The sequence below is a fragment of the Myotis lucifugus genome, unplaced genomic scaffold, assembly GCF_000147115.1.
Source record: "Myotis lucifugus unplaced genomic scaffold, Myoluc2.0 scaffold_65, whole genome shotgun sequence".
Taxonomy (NCBI): domain Eukaryota; kingdom Metazoa; phylum Chordata; class Mammalia; order Chiroptera; family Vespertilionidae; genus Myotis; species Myotis lucifugus.
The window spans coordinates 832,967-853,675 of NW_005871113.1; the positions used below are offsets into that span (position 1 = coordinate 832,967).

The window sequence follows — 20,709 nt, forward strand, 5'->3', positions numbered from 1 at the left end:
TGACTGTTTAATCTTTTCATTTGATAATATTTTGTAATGTTTTACTTGATTTGATACTCTCACTAAAAATTCTAACTTAGACATGAAATATTCCGTAAGAAGACCTGATTGAAATTCAGGTAAAAGTAAAATTCAGGGTAAGGACTGAGTAAAATATAATATAAAACCTGATTTTAAATTGACTGCTTTCCCTTCTCATTCTCAAAATCCACGTAAATTCTGCAGCAACAACCTTCCTAAGAAGGTGTCATCATATAAGCTGACATACCTATAAATTATCTGAGTATCTTCATGATTTCACAGAATTTCATCTGACATTCATGTGACATTAGTAACTCAATAGTGTAAAAGATTTATTTAGAAGCAAAGATCAATACATATGGAATTCTAAAGGCTTCTATTTCAGACTTACTGTGTGCATATTATGAAATTTATAACATAAGTAAATTCAAGAAAAATCAAACCTACCACAAGAGTGTCCAAAGAATCAATCAGTGTCAGGGAAAATCTAAGAAACAAGTATAATGAGATACAAAACATTAGAATTCTGATTATTTTAGCCATGAATGTATAAGCAGATGGATCTATATCCTACTGACTGGCAGTTTCTATTAACTAGTACCCCATGCATCTGTAGTACAATTTAACCTATAAGGCACTGGAAGAACTGTAAAAGCCTTAACATTATATTTATTTTCAGCTCCACATCCTTCAAAATGAATAGAAATATTCACTAGCTCTTTTTAATGCAAATAAAAATATTAAAGCATCAACACCTTATGTCAATGACTTTATATACGTTAAAAGTGACATCCTTCTTAAACAACTCAACTTTTCACTAAATTAAGAGACAAATTGATTTTTTTACAAAAGACAACAGAGGGAAGAAAGAAACTTAATGTAACACTTAAAGCAGTCACTGAAATTCAAGCGATCCCCAGAAACACAACTGTACATTGCCTCTAAGACAGCGGTTCTCAACCTGTGGGTCGCGACCCCTTTGGGGGTCGAATGATCCTTTCACAGGGGTCGCCTAAATACAACCTGCATATCAGATATTTACATTACGATTCATAACAGTAGCAAAATTACAGTTATGAAGTAGCAACGAAAATAATTTTATGGTTGGGGGTCACCACATCATGAGGAACTGTATTAAAGGGTCGCGGCATTAGGAAGGTTGAGAACCACTGCAAGAAGTCTCAGACTTAGGAACGTTGAGATGCCTGCCATCCCTGTATTAATACTCACTTTCCCAAGGCATCATCAACATCACCCCGACTTGGCTCCTCGCCTCTAATTCGACCTCTGCAGGTTAAAGGCATGAGTTCATCAGCGGGGTAAGCATGTTCCTACAAGGAAAATCTGAATGAGTCACTAGTGAGACACATCATTTAGAGAACAAAACCTTTTCAGTTTTGTTTTCTTTTGTTTTTTAAGTAAAATAAAGACTAGTCAAAAAATGCTACCATTCTTACAGTCTATGGAATCTTTTTCTAAAATGTAGTTATAAATGTAATACATGCTTTAAAAAATAAAACATTTCTTTAAAAACATGATAATCTGCTTCCCCTCCACCCAACTTCACTCAAAAGAGGTAACTACTGTTAAGATGGGAGTTTATCCTTCCAGATTTATCTACATATATTAAGATATATGAACATACATCATTAAAAATTTTTATTTACAAATAGGTGCTCATATCATACGAACACATTGCTCTAAAATATGTTTACTTAAATTATGGTGGGGATTTTCCATGCTAGAATTTTATAAATGTTTTTTATTCATTTTATTAACTGCAAAGTCATACATTAACATAGACTAATGTTATGGAGCACTTATATTTTACGCACTGATCTATACAATTTGGTTTAATAGTCACACAAATAGATTCAATTACCTCCATTCTATAGATGAGAAAACTAAGGCCCTATGTCATGCATCTGGCAAATGATAGATTCAGAATTCAAACCTGACAACTTGACTCCAGAGCTTCCACACTTCATAGTACCCTCTCCTCACAGTATTCCAGAGTACAAACATGTTCAAATTTACTTATTCCTCTATTAATAACATATAGGTTGAACTCAATTATTCACTACATCAACAATCCTATATAATAAAAGCCTAATGTGCTAAGTGTCTGACTGTTCGTTCGACCAATTGCTATGATGCGCACTGACCACCAGGGGGCAGATGCTCCGACGGGTAGGTTAGCTTGCTGCTGGGGTCCAGTCAATTGGGACTGGGCGAGATGGGCTGGACACATTCTGGAGTCCTACTGCGGTTTCCCCCCCCCACCCCCCCCCCACCCCCACCCCCGGCCAGCCAACCTCCCATGGTCCCTCCCTGGCGGGCCAGTCCCGATCAGGCAGCCCCGATCAGGCAGCCCCGCCTGGGACTGAGCAAGATGGGCCAGACACGCCTGGAGCCCTCCTTCAGTCCCTCCCCAGCCCCGATCATATACCAGTGGGGTCCCTCAGCCTGGCCTGTGCCCTCTCGCAATCCAGGACCCCTCGGGGGATGTCGGAGAGCCGGTTTCGGCCTGATCCCCACAGGCCAGGCCAAGGGACCCCCACTGGTGCATGTATCCGTGCACTGGGCCTCTAGAGCTTTAATAAACATCTATATGCAATATATCTTTTGTACACATGTTTGTATTGCTATGGATTAAATCCCTAGAAGTAGACCCGATGAGTCAAAGGTATGGATATTTAATTTTTGATAGCTACTATCAAACTGAAGACATCAATTTATACTTTCTTGTTCCTCCTATACTTGTATGCCCATATGATTTTTAATTTTTGAAGTTCAGCAACAATATTCCTGATTCCAAGTCCAACTCTATCCTAAATCCAATTACGTAATTCCAAACTCACAGCACATTAGCAGCAGAAAAATAAAATAGAGGTCAGGAACACTAAATACATGGTCAACAGAAAGGGAAAGACCTTCCCATCCTGCCCCAAATAAAGTAGGCTAGAGAATACAAAAAAGCATTGAAGACTGCAGTCCTTTAGATATTTTTAAAAAGTGCAACAAATGTTTTGATATAATTACACGTCATGTGCAGCTACTAAATTCTGAATTGGATATTTTGTAATTTTAATATTATATGTAATTTTTAGTATAAATTCCTAGTTATTGTAATGTGTCTTTTACATGACAAGTTCCTAACTACTTTTTCAGTGTTAATTCCAATAGAATTGTAATTTCCCAGAAGGCACACTATTTTTATTGCTTTACAGTTTCATATCAACACATATAAAAACACTTAAAACTAAAAAAAAATAGTATTTTTAAATTTTGCTGATGTATTTCAAAAGATATCATTCAAATATTAATTTGATTTTTAAAAGTTCCTTTAAGATCAAGAGTTACTTAGAAAGCTTCATACTGCTATTTTTAGAGTTTTGCAACACACATACACACACACAAACACTGATGTCTGAAATTGAGTATGAAACTCAAACCCTAAGCTTAGCCAGATAAGAAAAATATTAATAGCAATTGCAAACCAGAATAATCAAATAAGGGAGTTTTGAACCAGGTGTAAAAATACTTCATGTCCTCCTGTTTCAAGATTAAGGATAAAAACAAAACCACAGCCTTTTCTTCAGGTTAACCACAAAGCAAACTACAGTTGGTTTGCATAAATCCAGAATAATGCATACGTGGCAAACAAACATCCTGGCTACTTGCAGTACAGTAATACTTTCTCTTCACAATGTATTGCCAGAACTAAGGATATGTAATTCACATTGCTACGACTCAGAGCCATGACAATCATTTAATAGTGATCACTGAGAAACAAAGCTCAGGGGATAAAACAGTTCAGTATAAACTAAATAGTACGTGTGCCTAACTAAAAACAAGAGGGAAAACAAAACAAAACATATTAGACTCTCCACATGAGATTCTAAACTTACTAGAGCTTTGAAGTGATACAACTCTGTCTGAAAACACTCAAGTCAAAGCAACATCAAAAACTAACTTTTCATAAAACCAATCCCAAGAATTAGGCAAAAGAAAGAGACTTGATTCTACTAAAAACAGTAATAAAACAAAAGTGTTATTTATAAAAATGAGTTACTGAAAATATCCAATCTATTTAATTTCCAATAAAATTATGTACATTTTAAAATGTTTTATTCATTTCTAAATATTTTATTATAGATCCTTAACAACCTCCCTCCTTGAGGAAGATATTCCTTCCTAAAATAAAAACTAATGATATTTATTAAACCATCTATAATGTACTGATAGAATATGTTAATTAATGAATTTGTATAATCTGTAGTTTTTCAAATTCTCTCTTCATTTCTAGGTTAAATTTTCCTATTCCCTTCTGTTCACTATTTATATTCACTTAGCAAACCATTTTTCAAGCGTTTAGGATTGCATTTATTTGAATTTGATCAATGATATATCGACCTCATGAAATGTTATATGAAATAAATGACAATATATAATAATGTTACAATGAAAGTCCTACTACTAACAGATTTTTTAGGAAGATTATCTCAATAGATATAGAAAACGCACTTGAGAAAATTCAATACCCTGTAATGATGCAAATTTTCAGCAAACTAGAAAGGAACTTAATCTAATATAAGGCATCTGTGAAAACCAAAAGCTAACATCACACTTAACAGTAAAGGAAGCTGTTTTATCCCTAAGATTAGGAACAAGGCAAGGATCTCACAACGCCTTTCAACATAATGTGAAAAGTTTTAGCCACTGCAATAAGAAGAAATAAAAGGTACAAAGAGTGAAAAGAAGGAAAAGTCTCTATAGATGACATGACTGACCATGTGGAAAATGCTAAGCAATCTACCTCAAAAAGCTACTAGAAATAATACATGAGTTAAGCAAGGTTGCAGGATATAAGATTGATAGACAAAAACGTTTTTGTATTTCTGTATAATATCGATGGATATTGGAAATTAAAACTTGAAAAAATACAATTTACAACAGCATCAAAATATGAAATATTTATGAATTAATGTAGCACAAGATGTGCAAGACCCATGTTATGAAAACTATAATACATCACTGACATTAAATAAGATCTAAGTAAGTGGACAGAGACACCATATTGGATTGGAAGACTGAAAACTGTTAAGTCAATCCCCCCAAATGATCTAGAGCAGTGGTTCTCAACCTTGGCTGCACATTAGAATCACCTGGGAATCTTTTTAAAATCCTGATTTCTGGGCCTCATCCTCCGGAAATTCTGTTTCTTTGTTATGGGGTGGGTCCACAACATTAGTAACAAAGAAACAGAATTTCCGGAGGATGAAGCCCAGAAATCAGGATTTTAAAAGGATTCCCAGGTGATTCTAATGTGCAGCCAAGGTTGAGAGCCACTGATCTAGAGTCAACATAATCTCAGTCAATGGCTAAACAGGCTTTTTTTCTTTGTAAAACTGATAATATAATTCTAAAATTAACATGGAAATTCAAAGAACCTAAAATATTTAAAACAAATTTGAAAAAGAACAAAGCTAAAAGACTTAATATCACACTCAAGACATTTGTGAAATTGCTGTACAAATAAATATTTAGATCAATGGGGAAAAAAAATAAAGGATCTGGAAAGAGACCCATGCATTTAAGGTTAACTGATTTTACACAGGTGCCAAAGTAATTCAGTGGAAAATGGGTATTCTATTCAATAAACTGTGCTGTAACAATTGGATATCCACATAGAAAAACTATACATATAAACCAACCTTTACCTCACACCATATATAAACATTAACTTAAAATGGGTAATAGATCTAAAGAAACAAGCTAAAGTTATAAACACCTAGAAGAAAACAAGAAAATCTTTGTGACCCTGGGCTAGGCAAATATTATTTAGGTAGGATATAAAAGACATGAACCATAGAAGAAAAAAGGGTAACTTGAACTTGGTTACAATTTAAAACATTTGCACTTCAAAAGACATTGTTAGGAAAATTAGAAAAAGCTAGAAGATGGCGGCACAGGTAAATGCGGTACTCACTGCCTCCCACAAGCACATCAAAATTACGACTAAAATACAGCACCACCATCATTCAGAACCGCCTGAAAGCTGGCTTAATGGAAGTACTACAGCTAGAGAAGTAAAGAAAGCACATTGAGACTGGTAGGAGGAACTGAGGCACAGAACAGGCTGGTCTGACATCCTCGTGTGCCATTTATTTAATTGGGAGGGAGATCATCCCTGCAGAGGCCACCCGTGAGGAGCAAGGGATCCCAGCCCCACACCAGACCCCCAGTCCAGGGTTCCAGAGCTGGGAAGAAACCCCTGTAACTGCGAGTGGTAAAAACCAGTGGGGAGTGTGGCTGAGAGTCTCGGAGGCTACAGGAGACTCAGGGGTTCCTTTTAAAGGGCCAGCAAACGAACTTACTCAGACTCAAGCCCTGAGCTCCAGCACCAGGTGGGTTTTGCAGGACCCAGACACATACAGGGAGGAACTGAATTGTCTGGCATCGGGGCAGGAACTCGGGGGCAGCTTTCTCCCACAGGGGTGCTCCCAGGGATCACTATTCCTGTGCTGCGACCTGCCCTGTCGCAGGGCTGACTGGGAGCCATATCTGAGTTTCCATCAGCATGGCCCACACGGTTTGCTCTGCCCTTATATTCCCTGAGGCCCCACCCCATCCAATTTGCAGTCCCACCCAAGTTATTTGCAGCAGCTTTTCCATATGAAGGCCCTGTTCTGGCTCAGGCTTAGACTTTGCTAACATCTCTCAAACAAGCTGCAGCTGGTGTCAACGTGCCCCAAACCTATCAATAAAAGGCCCAAGACACAGCATTAGCACCAGCCTGTCCTGCTTCACAGCTGGGCCTTGCCTGGGCACTTCCAAACCAATACAAATAGCAGGCATCTACAGATGTCTCTGTAGCTCCTGCCAGGTGGTCCCAGGCAGTGGCTGACTTTGCACCTCCCTGCAGACCATAGAGCCAGTGCACCTGGTGGACAACTTCAGACCATACCAGATTACAACTCTACACATCCACTGTGACACACTCAAGGGGAAGACTCAGTGAGCACCAAAGTCCCACTGAAGCAAGTCCTGCTCCATAGGGGTGTCTCCTGCACAGCAGCTCTCCCACTGTAATCGCAGCTGGTCCTCACAGCCAATTGGCTTGGAAGTCAATTCCTCCCACTGACGCCAACAGCAATCAAGGCTCAACTACAAGAAGACTGTGCACACAGCCCACACAGGGGTGCACCTAGAGTGCCCAGCTCAGGTGACTAGGGAGGCTGAGTCTCTGGGCTCTATAGGACACCTACTACACAAGGCCATTCTACCTACTCCAGGAGACATAGTATCTCTACCTAATAGAAACAATCACAGGGAAACAGCCAAAATAGGGAGACAAAGAAACATGTCACAAATGAAAGAAATGGAAACAAGCGAACTACTAGATACAGAGTTCAAAACACGGTTATAAGGCTACTCAAGGATCTTCATGAAAGCTTCAAGGGACTTAGTGAGATTTTCAAGGGTCTTAGTGAGAATGTCAGACATGGAAAAGGAGCAGTCAGAAATTAATTATACACTAACTGAAATAAAGAATAATTTACAGGGACCCTAGCCAACTTGGCTCAGTGGATAGAGTGTTGGTATGCGGACTGAAGGATCGTGGGTTCAATTCCAGACAAGGGCATCTGCCTGGGTTGCGGGCTTGATCCTTAGTAGGGGGTGTGCAGGAGGCAGCCAGTCAATAATTCTCTCTCATCATTGATGTTTCTATCTCTCTCTCCCTCTCTCTTCCTCTCTGAAATCAATAAAAACATATTTTTTAAAAAAGAATATCCTACTCCTAAGTAAAAAACAAAAAAAAATTGTTTTAAAAAGAATAATTTAGGGAGAAACCAAGATGGCGGCATAGGTAAACACCGGAGTTTGCTGCCTCGAACAACCAATTCAAAAATACAACTTAAAGACGGAACGGACATCATCCAGAACCACAGGAAGGCTGGCTGAGTGGAAATTCTACAACTAGAAGGGAAGAGAAAAGCATAACGAGACTCAGAGGAGGCGCAGTGCGGAAGTAAAATACTAAGGTGCGAAGGTGCATGTGGAGCAGGCTGGCGGCTGAGGGCGCAGTTGTCGTTTTCAATTGGGAGGGAGTCTCAGGCTCTGAGCTCCAGTTCCGGGCGAGTCTCTAGGGACCCAGACTCATACGGAAGAAGTGGGACTGTCTGGCATTGGTTGGAACTCGAGGGCAGCTTTCTTTCCAAGGGGCTTGCAGCGAGTACCGGGACACTGAGAAGCAGAGCCTCTGAGGGCAAGACTGAGAGCAGCCATAACTGCTAGCCCCGCCCTGTTGATCCCGTGGGACCAGCCCCACCCAAGCCCTGCAGGGAGGCTAGATTAGCACCTCCCTAGAGATCCAGGAGCCAGGAAACCCAGAGGTCAGAGTGGGACCATCCAGTTTCCAGAGGTCAGAGTGGGACCATCCAGTTTGCAGCTCCGTGGAATCATAAAGGACACACTCAGAGGGCAGACTCAGTGAGCACCAAAGCCCCATTGAAGCAAGTCTTGCCCCAGAGGGGTGTCTCCAGCACAGAAGTTCTCCCACTGCAGACACGGCTGATTCTCACAGCCAATTGGCCTGAAGGTCAAATCCTCCCAGTGATACCTACAACAATCAAGGCTTAACTACAACAAGACTGTGCACAAAGACCACAAGGGGGTGCACCAAGAGTGTCCTCCTCAGGTAATTGGGGAGGCTGAACCACTGGGCCCTAGAGGACACTTAGCACAGAAAACCACTATATCAACACAGGGAAGCATAAAAAAGGCGGAGACAAAGAAAAAGGACACAAATGACAGAAATGGAGGAAAGCAAACTGCTGGATATAGAGTTCAAAACCACACTTTTAAGGTTTTTCAAGAATTTTCTAGAAACTGCCGATAAACTTAATGAGATCTACAAGAAATCTAATGAGACCCTCAAGGTTGTGATAAAGGACCAACTAGAAATTAAGCATACACTGACTGAAATAAAGAATATTATACAGACTCCCAACAGCAGACTAGAGGATTGCAAGAATCAAGTCAACGATTTGAAATACAAAGAAGCAAAAAACACCCAACCAGAAAAGCAAAATGAAAAAAGAATCCAAAAATACGAAGATAGCGGAAGGAGCCTCTGGGACAGCTTCAAGAGCACCAACATCCGAATTATAGGGGTGCCAGAAAAAGAGAGAGAGCAAGATATTGAAAACCTATTTGAAGAAATAATGACAGAAAACTTCCCCTACCTGGTGAAAGAAATAGACTTCCAAGTCCAGGAAGCGCAGAGAACCCCAAACAAAAGAAATCCAAAGAGGACCACACCAAGACACATCATAATTAAAATGCCAAGAGCAAAAGACAAAGAGAGACTCTTAAAAGCAGCAACAGAAAGAAACTCAGTTACCTACAAGGGAGTACCCATACGAATGTCAGCTGATTTCTCAACAGAAACTTTGCAGGCCAGAAGGGAGTGGCAAGAAATATTCAAAGTGATGAATGCCAAGAACCTATAACCAAGATTACTTTATCCAGCAAAGCTATCATTCAGAATTGAAGGTCAGATAAAGAGCCTCACAGATAAGAAAAAGCTAAAGGAGTTCATCACCACCAAACCAGTATTATATGAAATGCTGAAAGGTATCCTTTAAGAAGAGGAAGAAGAAGAAAAGGGTAAAGATACAAATTATGAACAACAAATACACATCTATCAACAAATGAATCTAAGAATCAAGTGAATAATCTGATGAACAGAATGAACTGGTGATTATAATAGAATCAGGGGCATAGAAAGGGAATGGACTGACTATTCTTGGGGGGGGAAAGGGTGAGGGGGATGTGGGAAGAGACTGGACAACAATCGTGCACCTATGGATGAGGACAGTGGGTGGGGAATGAGGGAGGAGGGTGGGGTGGGAACTGGGTGGAGTGGAGTTATGGGGGGGAAAAGAGGAACAAATGTAATAATCTGAACAATAAAGATTTAATTAATAATAAAAAAAGAACGTTAAAGAGAAAATAAAATAAAATAAGAATAATTTATAGGGATTCAACAGTAGAGTAGAGGATTCTGAGAATCAAATTAACAATCTGAAATATGAGGAAGCAAAAAACACCCAATTAGAAGAGCAAAAAGAAAAAAAATCAAAAAATATGAAGATAATGTAAGGAGCCTCTGGGACAACTTTAAGTATACCAACATTTACATTATGGGGGTGCCAGCAGGAGAGAGAGAGCAAGATATTGAAAACCTAGTTGAAGAAATAATGATAGAAAACTTCCCTTACCTGGTGAAAGAAATAAACTTACAAATCCAGGAAGCACAGAGTGTTCCAAACAAGAGGAATTCAAAGAGGCCCACAGCAAGACACATCATAATTAAAATGCCAAGGGCAAAAGACAAAGCAGCAAGAGAAAAGCAGTTAGTTACCTACAAGGGAGCACTCATACTGAATTCTCAACAGAAACTTTGCAGGCCAGAAAGGAGTGGCAAGAAATATTCAAAGTAATGAATAGCAAGGACCTACAACCAAGATTACTTTATCCAGCAAAGCTATCATTTAGGACTGAAGGTCAGATAAAGAGCTTCACAAACAAGAAAAAGCCAAAGGAGTTCATCACCACCAAACTAGTATTACATGAAATGTTGAAGGGTATTCTTTAAGAGGAAGAAGAAGAAGAAAAGATTAAAAATATGAACAATAAAATGGCAATACATATCTATCAAAAATTAAATCTAAAAATCAAAATAAATGAGCAAGAAATCTAATGAACAAAATAAACTGGTGAATAAAATAGAACCAGAAGCAAGGTAAATACTTTCATAACAGACTGACAAATCTCAGAGGGAAGAGGGTAGAAGGGGCAGAAAGAGATTAACCAAAGAACTTGTATGCATATATGTATTATCTATGGACACAGACAATAAGAGTGGTGAATGCCTGGGGCAGGAACCAGGTTGAGGGGGGCAATGGGGAGAAAAAAAGAGCAACATCTGTAATACTCTCAACAAAAGATTTATTTGAAAAAATTAAGAGGCAAAAAAATAGTACACACTGGGAGAAAACATCTGCAAAACATACAAGGGTGGGCAAACGTAGGTTTAGAGTTGTATGTGAAAGTTTATTCTTGTATTATTACTTATTTATGAATTATTGTATTATGTATTATTAACCTATTTTTGCCCACCCCTGTAAATGTGATCATTTTTATCTTACCTCCTCCAAGTCATTAGTACCACTTCTAGACTACCTTATTTACAGAATTACTCATTTTGATGAGCAAACTATCAAAAAGATACATTAGGCAGATTTTCAAATGGAGAATATGAAAAAATTCTGGAGATACTGATAGTTGCATAATGCAAATGTACTTAATGCCACAAACTGTACACGTTAAAATGGTAAATTTTATTATGTATATTTTACCACAATAAAAAAAATTTTGTTTTTAAATTAGGGAGCCCTGGCCAATGTGACTCAGTTGGTTGAATGTTGTCCCTTGCACCAAAAGATCACAGGTTCAATTCCCAATCAAGGTCCGATCCTCAATCCCTGGTAGGAGGTGAGCAAGAGGCAGCCAATAAATGTTTCTCCTTCACATCAATATTTCTCTCTCTCTCTCTCCTCTCCTCCCAATCTCCCTTCCTCTCTCTAAAATCAATAAAAACAATGAAAATATTTTTTTAACATTAGGAGGAAAAAAATCTAAGAAAACACATAAACCCATAAAGAAGTTACATTCTAAAACAGTTCCTTTTGGTTTGAACTATAAAAAAGATGATGTTTCTTTGAACTGTGCTCTCACAAAATCAAGCATAGAAGTAGTTATTAGATATGATTCTACCAATTAAAATGTGCTTACCAACTCTTTTAGAGTCTACTTGCAATGTTTAGAGCGCCACCAAAGTACAGTTTTAACATATAACAGTTTAACTGAGTTGTCTACAGTAGACAGGAAAAATACTGGAAGACAAGGATCAGATCAGAGCACAGGTCCCAAACGGTTCTGCATTTGGTGGCCTAAATACATGTCATTGTGTCATCTAAATTAATCTGCAAACTGACCTTAGCACAAATAATGAAAACATGCTAACAGAAGCCCTAAAGTGGCTCTAGTCTGGGGTTAAGTAAGGGTACACAAGAACTGCCAAAATAATCAAATTTCATGTTATTTAGGGAAAAGAGAAAGCCAGCTGTGCAATTCGCTGTGGATAAACTACAGTGTGACTGGGGCTATAGATTTGTCAAACATAGCTGGTATAACATTAATATTTATGCCCATAACTGATAAAATCAGAAAATTCCTGGATGTAACACCAAGGGATAGCAGAGATGTAGTAATCTATCTAAAGCTGGCAGAGCACGGTTACAGAAAAACAGTATTAACAGAAAAGGAAAGGAAAAAAAAAATACCCTCAAAAGGTACATGCCTAAACAGGAAATAATGTATATGTTCTAAGAAAGTTCTAAGTAAATCCAGGGAACAAGTTATGAGTTAGAGCCGGAATTTTAGGAGGGCAATTTCAATCTCAGGCAGAGAATGAATAATGACAGTAGCAGTTTTAGTAGCAGCAGTAGTTGGTAGCAGCAGTAAACTTATACAGTGCTTCCTGTTTGCCGGACACTAGTTCTAAGCACTTGTATTAACTTGTTTAATCCTTACAACATTGTGAGGCAAGCAAACCATTTCAGAGCGATGAGGAAACAGCCTCAGGCAGATTAGAGCCCAGCCGGTAGGTAGCAGAGCCGCGTCAGGCTGTCCTGCTCCATTTCCAGAGTTCTCGCTCTTATCATATTCTAGTACCTGTCTTTGGAAAATACCACTATTTGCCTGGGAACCAAGAAAGCAAAAAGGAACTGCTCTACTAATTACAGACTAGATTGGAGAGTAATATTAAAAAGAACGAGTAGAAAATGCAAAGCTTTTAACATTTATTAAAAGCCCACCATGTGCCAGCCATTTTTATATTTTAGCACAGTAGGCAACTGACTACTATAAAGTAAATTAAATATAAAGACTTATATACCCCCAAGGTCACCATAAACGTGTATTTTAGTGAAGTTATTGAATAATATATTTGAATTTAAAAGGCAAAGATATATCACAATAACCAAATGTAAAAATTAAGCACTATTTCATTGCATCTTCACAAGAATTCAAGTCAGTTCTTTCAAAAAACAAAAAAAGTAATAAGCATTTACATACCAGGCATCATGCTAGACACGGAACATATAAAAGATGAATTTATTAAAAATTAAAGAAAATGGTCCTTGTTTTCAAAAATCTTATACTCTATAATATACCCTTTGCAATTATCCCCATTTTACATAGGAAGACACTGCTCAGAAGGGTTAAAATTATCTGTGTAGGTCCAAGCTATTAAATAGCTGAAATGAGATGTGAACTCAAACCCACCTCACTCCAAAACCCTTCCTTTTTTCTCTACAGCAAGCTGATAGTGCTTCTGGGTGTAAAAACTAGAAAAAAATTTCAACTGACTTCAAATAACAAACACAGAGCTCCTGCTCTCTGTTTAATATTTTAGGACTGTTTCATGTTCGTTGAGAACCTGAAAAGGGGAAGTGTAAATTCTAGACTAAATCTTGGGTTACGAAACTCAAATTGAGTGAGCATAACACAGACACACTGTAAGAATCACTCATGCTGTAAACAGTTGAACATTTAAAAACAAGTATTGCACAGACTGCAGAGGGGTGGGCCTCTACCAGAAAAATGGAGGGGAATGTTAATTGCAGTAGTTCCCAGTCTTTGGAGCTGTAATTCCTCTCCTTTATATCTTGTAGGTGGGTAGTTGTAATAGAAACCCAGTTAGGGTCCAATAGCTGCCCTCAATACCTGCTCTGTCACAAACCCACTTATTAGGTGCATTCTATAATAAGAAAAGTATGCTTATAAAACTTTCTACTATTTACCTAATAAGTGACAAGATATTAAAGATACTGTGCTTTATAAGAGGATACTCTTCATGGTGAGATGTATTGAATGGATGCAGCTATATGCCTTTTACTTAACTTTGGATCCAAAAGTATGTATTTGAGATGGCTAAGGTTTGAGAGTGTAGCATGTATCCACTTGATCACCTCAAAACCATTAGCCTACATTTGTTAAATTATGATTTGCCCAAACTGAATTAACCAGGGATAAATGATCCCACCCCTCCCCACACACACAGACACACAGGTTTCCAGGACCAACAATTACCAGCCACCCAGATACCAAAATATTATGCTTCCAAAATCTCTTGATGTCAATTTCACACGTAGAGCAATCAAGCTGCCCTATGTGTGCCACTCTAACAGGAGCACCGTTGTTGTTTTTTAAAATAAATAATTTTGGGAAAAAAGTTAAGGAAATGACTAAGATCTTAAGAAATGAATTTAATGAGTATACAAAACTTCATCAACATATTCTAAAATTATTTAAGAACTCAGTATGTACTCTTAAAAATATACAATATAAAAGGGAATAAGGATCATCAAATATAATACATATTTAAAAATACAAAAATGAAATGTTTAAAAATACAAAAATGAAAAAGTATATGTACTTAGATGTTATAATATTATTATATGAAGATATCTGAGTAATATATAATGAAAAATATTTAAAAGCAGAATGAACTAAAGTTAGTTCTCTATCAAACTTTTCCCACTACATTTTTATAGGCCTTATCATAAAAGAAAATCTGCTGACATTTTAAAGTGTAAAAAAAAAGTCATTAGCAGTAATTCTCAGAATAACTTGATTGAACTCTACAAAATTACACATACAATTTTCTTTTGAGCTCTAAAATTTGCTCTGTTGTGCAAAAGATCGCCAGAACTTTTTCATCTTGAAAAACTGAAACTGCTATTTCATCTCAAGTGAGCACCAAGACATTTTAAAACATTATAGGTCAGTGTATCAGAAAGCAAAATATATTCAAATCAAAGCCCACCATGAGGACATAATTTGGACAGAGACTACAAGTATTACTGAAAATAGGTTATTTATTTATTTATTTATTTATTTATTTATTTTAAAAAATAATTTCCTTTAAGGCCAAAAATAACATCTTATTCATGTTTATGTCCACAATACATAGCTATAAAAAGCACTCAATAGCCGAAACCGGTTTGGCTCAGTGGATAGAGCGTCGGCCTGCGGACTGAAAGGTCCCAGGTTCGATTCCGGTCAAGGGCATGTACTTGGGTTGTGGGCACATCCCCAGTAGGAGATGTGCAGGAGGCAGCTGATCGATGTTTCTCTCTCATCGATGTTTCTAACTCTCTCTCTCCCTTCCTCTCTGTAAAAAAATCAATAAAATATATATTTTTTTAAATAAATAAATAAAAAATAAATAAAAATAAAAAGCACTCAATAAACATCGTTGATAGCATCAAAGGAAACTGTTTAAATATACAGTTTCATAATGTAATTCAACTTCTTCTTACCAATTCAATAAGTTGGTTCTCTAAGAACCACTACCAGGAATACTCTGTTAGCTTACATTTGCACTTATTTTTAAAAACTTTTTTTTTAATGTGCTACTAATTCAGGTTTCAAAATTCCCATGACTATGCTCACAAAGTAATTTGTTCGCATGAATGGTATATAAAAATAAGCTTTCTACTTACCATATAGTTGCCATAGGCATGATCAAACATTTCCAGTACTTGATTCCTAATTTTAAAAGAGCAGAAATAGAAAAAAGTATATTCTATTTATTGTTTTCCAAAAAGTAAATGTTCCTTCATAAACATATACCAATAAAAAACAAACAAAAAACATTTACTTGGAAGAGGACATAAGTAGAGTCAGGAAATACACCAGTGTTAGTCGACAAGCTTTCATGAACCACACAGAGCTGGGCCAAAGTTTTAGTATTCCTTCCTAACAACTCATGTAAAATTCATCTTATAATTTTTCCAAAGAAAACTGATGAATGATACATGCCATGTAGAGAAGGAAATGTGTTGCTGAAAAACAACTACCTCTTAACAAAATTATCTAACATCTATTATGAAAGGGGGGAATATTGTTGGAGAACCCCAAAAAGAAATACTATTACTTATACTATATAGTCTACCAAAAGAGAGGCATGGTGTATATATTGATATGAAATAACAATACTCTAGCAAGCCTCTGCCTCGCCCCTTAAACTGAATAAAATCATTATGCATAGTTTAATACATATTTATTAATATGTTTGTCATGTTTTCATGAAGATAGATTTGATGATTTTATGGTGTACTCTTAGCTCCTTTAAAAAAAAAACTGTCAAAAGTCAAATAAACAATATTCACCTCTAAAATGAGAAAACTAATCCTCAAAAAGAGATTTGTGTGTTTGGGCTGTTTCTCAAAATCCCCAAATTGACTGTTAAATGGAGATTTCTGATCCCCACACCAGATTTACTAAATTAAAATCTGCAAGGTTGGGACCAAGGAATCAGCCTATCAATTAAATGCTCTCAAGTTTGGGGGATTGAGAGCTACAGGAAAAACTATGAAAGTTAATATTATGGCTAAAATCTCAATAATTAGCAAGGGAAAAATAGTTTAGTAATCTTTTATTAACTCTTAATATTATTTCTAAGTTCCTAATTTAAAAAAAATGGCTAGGTGTAATTTTATTTTGCTTCTTGCTATATTGCAATTGCCAGTTTAAAATTTGTAATCATAGATGGATGAAATAATGGTAATAATAAAGCTAGCAGACAGAAACGGACTAATTTCCAGATCCTGGCTCCAATGACCAGCAAAATCAAGTACATTCAAACTAGTGAACTGAATAAAGTAAGTCCTGACAACTTTTTAAATTAATCATTTAAAAACACCTGACTACTAAAAACAAGATCCTATCACTTTGCTAAAACATTAAATCTTTGTGTTTATATGTATCAAGTTATCTCAGAATCCTTCTAGACATTCATTATATGCAGGTGATAAGGTCTCTCAAATTAGCTAATAAACCAAATAAATAAGAAGTTAAAATTTCCCTGTCAAGCAATGATATCAATAAATGGAATATGGGAATTCTTTTTCCTTCCCCTGAAATAAAATTAATATAAGATTATTGCCAAGAAGTAGAAATTCCTGTGTCAATGTTAGTGCCTACCCATGTGTATTACAGATAACACAAGCTTGAATTCATTAATCCAACTTTGCAAGCATTCAATTTTCAAGAATATGAATTATGAATGCATACAAGGACACATTCTTTTCCAATCCTTACATTTATACAGCACATGATCAGCAAATTCCACAACCCAGACTTCAAAGTGGAGATATTTGATGTTCAGTTAACTCTCTCTTTCTGTCTCTCTTACTCTAACATAGAAGTCTTAACAAAGTCACATTTAAATACAGAATGGTAGGATAATTACTATATTAAACAAAAAATATTTCTTTAAAGTTTTATATCTATTCAACAAATTGGATTAAAATGTGTTGGAAATCAAATTCACAATTTAAAAGTTATGTCTATTCATTTCAAAATAATTTCTACAAGTCAGCTTTTTCTAGTTAATTCACATTGCCTGCCAATATGCTACAGAGATTGTTTTATACTTCTTTTTAATGAAAATGTGATATTAACAACTGCTGCAACATTTAAAACACAAAAGCAAAAAACATCTTATTCCAGAAAGACTAGGTGAGTAATTCCAAAAACTATACATTATAAGCGACTGAGTAATTGCTTACTTTTGGGACAATTCGTCTTTATCACCAGTTTGGTTTGGGAGGAGAGGAAAAGAGGTAGGGCATTCTGCTTATCATAAATCATATTTGAGCTTCAAAACAAATCTCATGAGTCAAGATAAACCTCATGAGTCAAGAGTTCATTTTCCTGAAAATTTCCAGAGGGTAAAGCAGTCAAGTAATTGTGTACTTGAGGTTTATAGCTCTGGACTCTTATTCTACACTTACTCTAGAATAAGGAAATCTAAACCAACAGGCCTAATTACTGTAACTTACTTGCATAAATGTTCTCAAAATTTGATGTGAATTGGTTGGACTTTTCCAGTTAAGAATTAACGTTGGTGAAAAATGACTATTCTTCAATTAGAAGTTTTTAATAAAAAAGGGAGAAAGGGGAGTGGTGGTCAAATAAGATGCTTGAAGCTTCTTTTTCTAAGTCTTTCGGAAGTGCAGGATAGTGGAGAGAGCATGGGCTCTGAGCCCATACAGACCTGGGTTTGAATACTGCCTCCACTATCTAGTAGCTTAGTGACTTTGAACAAATCAACCTTGAGTCTCAGTTTCCAAATCTGCAAAATGGGAATCACACCCACCTCTTTAAGAAACAGGGAAGATCATAGAGATAGCATGTAAAGTGCCTGGGACAGAGTAGGATTTTTCAGTAAAACAGTTATTGATGATACATTCAATTCATAAAGAAAAAATTTAAGGTACTTATTAATTTACTGGTGATTTCTTTTTCAGAGCTGATATTTTCTCTTTTTTCCCATCGCGCTCTTTCATTGCTATTTTATTTAAAAATACAAGGCTCTTGTCCTAGCCAGTTTGGCTCAGTGGATAGCGCATCTGCCTGCGGACTGAAGGGTCCTGGGTTCCATTCCCGTCAAGGGCACATGCCCAGGTTCTGGGCTCAATCCCCAGTAGGGGGCGTACATGAGGCAGCCGATCAATGGTCCTCTCTCATCACTGATGTTTCTATCTCTCTCTCTCCCTTTCCCTTCCTTTCTGAAATTAATAAAAATATATTTTAAAAATAAAAATACAAGACTCTTGCCCAGCCAGTGTGGCTCAGTTGGTTGAGCTTCTCCCCATTCACCAAAAGGACACCAGGGGTGTAGGCTCGATCCTCGGTAGGGGGCCTGCAGGAAGCAGCCCATGGATGTTTCTCTCTCTTCCTTCCTTTCTCTCTCTAAAATATCAATAAAAACATATTTTAAAAAAATACAAGACTCTTGCAACAACATAAACAATAAGAAAGTATATAAAATAAAACCTGATGGTTTCACCTCACCTTCTAAGCCCAAAAGGTAATAAGCTTCCCATGTTTTTCTGAGCTTAGACAACTTCTTTTCTTTAGAAAAATAACACAACAACATGGGATGGTACTATACATATTATTCTACAACTTGCTTTTAAAAAAAAAATCTTGAGCATACATCCTGGATAGCCTTCCCATGATCTACCTCCTCCTTAATGTCTGAATATTATTCCATAGTACGGATACTTCAAGGAACAATTTTGTAAAATGCACACGTTTGTACAGTTATCTCAACGTTGACAGAGCTTTTACTTCTGCGGGATAGATTCCTGGAGGTGGGATCAATGAATCGGGGCTCATACGATTTAAATTCCAGGAGCGACAGACAGCAACGTCGCTCCCATCAAGGTTCATTCCTCACACCTCAGCTCTCTCCATATGTTGTGCATTTACTAACCTAACGATAAAAAGCAGCTGCCTCCTTGCTTCCAGGTGCATCTCTCCCACTGATGAGGTTGAGCTCCTTGTCATGTTTACTGACCATTTGAATCTCCTCTTGCTTCGTGAAATTAACTCTTCAAGCCCTTTGCCCATTTCCTATTGTTCTTGGCTTTTGTTGTTGTTGTTCCTTATTCATCTGTGGGACCTAAAGTGTATTAGGAATACTGACTCCGAACTAAATGCTCTAGGAGTACCTGATCATTTTACGCCACGTTCAAGACTGATCAAACGAATCTGAGTGAAGTGAACGGGTATTCCTTAATTGGGGCTTTTGAAAACACCATCGAATGAGCGTCCTCTTATGAAAACGGGGCGCAAGAAATGGTGAAACGGGTGAAGTTCACGTTCCAACCAGCGGCCCCTCTCGCCGTAACAGGTGTAAACATTATTTCCTTAACTCCTGGGAGATCGACCACGTCTCCCCAGCCAGAGGGAGCGCACTCGTGCGCAGCGCCTAATGTCATCTTCCAGGAAAAGCCACCGCAGGACTCTCCCCGCGCGGCGACACGGGCCACGGACACGGCAGCCGCGCGAACCCACCGCGCGGGCCTCCCGGAGCCGGCACTTTCCCCGACGGCCACGGCGACGCCCCGACGGTCCCCGGAGGTCACCAGGCGGGCGGCGGCCCCCACCTTCCCGGAACCTGTCCACCCGGCTAGGGCTCCCGCCAGGCCGCAGACGTCCCATCGCGGCCGGAGAGGCCGCTGCACGCCGGGTCGCAATGACAGGCACCTGGCCCGGGGTCAGCCCCACGAGGAAACCCACCCACCTGCCAAGCACCCTTACCCGAGCTTCTGTTTCTCCTCCCTGGATCATGGGCGCGGCCCCGCCGTCCCCCACGGCGTGGCCGTCACCAGGCAGAGCGCGGCCGTCGTCGCCACCAGGCTTCATGGCGCCTCCGCCTGGGGGGTTCGGGGACCCACCAGCCCCCGGGCGCGTCCCGCTTCGCTCATGGCCCCGCGGTTTCCCCGCACGCCGAGACGGCTACGCCCGGGCCGTGGGACACATTGCCGGACGCGCGTGACCAGGGGGCTGCGAGCCGTGCCGAGGGCGGGATGCGGAGTCCAGCGAGCGGCCGCCGTCGCCGAGCTGTTTCGCGAAGCCGCCGAGCCGGTCACCGGCGCCAGCGCTGCCACCGCTGCCACCGCCCTCCGCCCTCTGTAGCCTGAGCGCCTCCCCCAGCTTTCCGGTGTCGTAGTCTAGGAAACCACCTCCCCCGGC

At 38.6% G+C, this 20,709-nt stretch overlaps 1 protein-coding gene and 1 non-coding gene across 2 annotated transcripts in view; both read right to left on the bottom strand.

The window, feature by feature from the left end:
• The window catches only part of EDEM3 (ER degradation enhancing alpha-mannosidase like protein 3), a 63,556-nt gene extending 43,115 nt beyond the window's left edge, over positions 1–20,441 (bottom strand). The window contains 4 exon segments of the mRNA XM_023754732.1: positions 469–508; positions 1,252–1,352; positions 15,663–15,708; positions 20,275–20,441. Of these exon segments, the coding sequence (XP_023610500.1) occupies positions 469–508; positions 1,252–1,352; positions 15,663–15,708; positions 20,275–20,441 (354 nt within the window).
• Positions 14,224–14,356, bottom strand: LOC111826283. The gene has a single exon (XR_002829568.1). It is a non-coding gene; the product is annotated as a U11 spliceosomal RNA (small nuclear RNA).
• Positions 20,442–20,709: the final 268 nt, after the last annotated feature.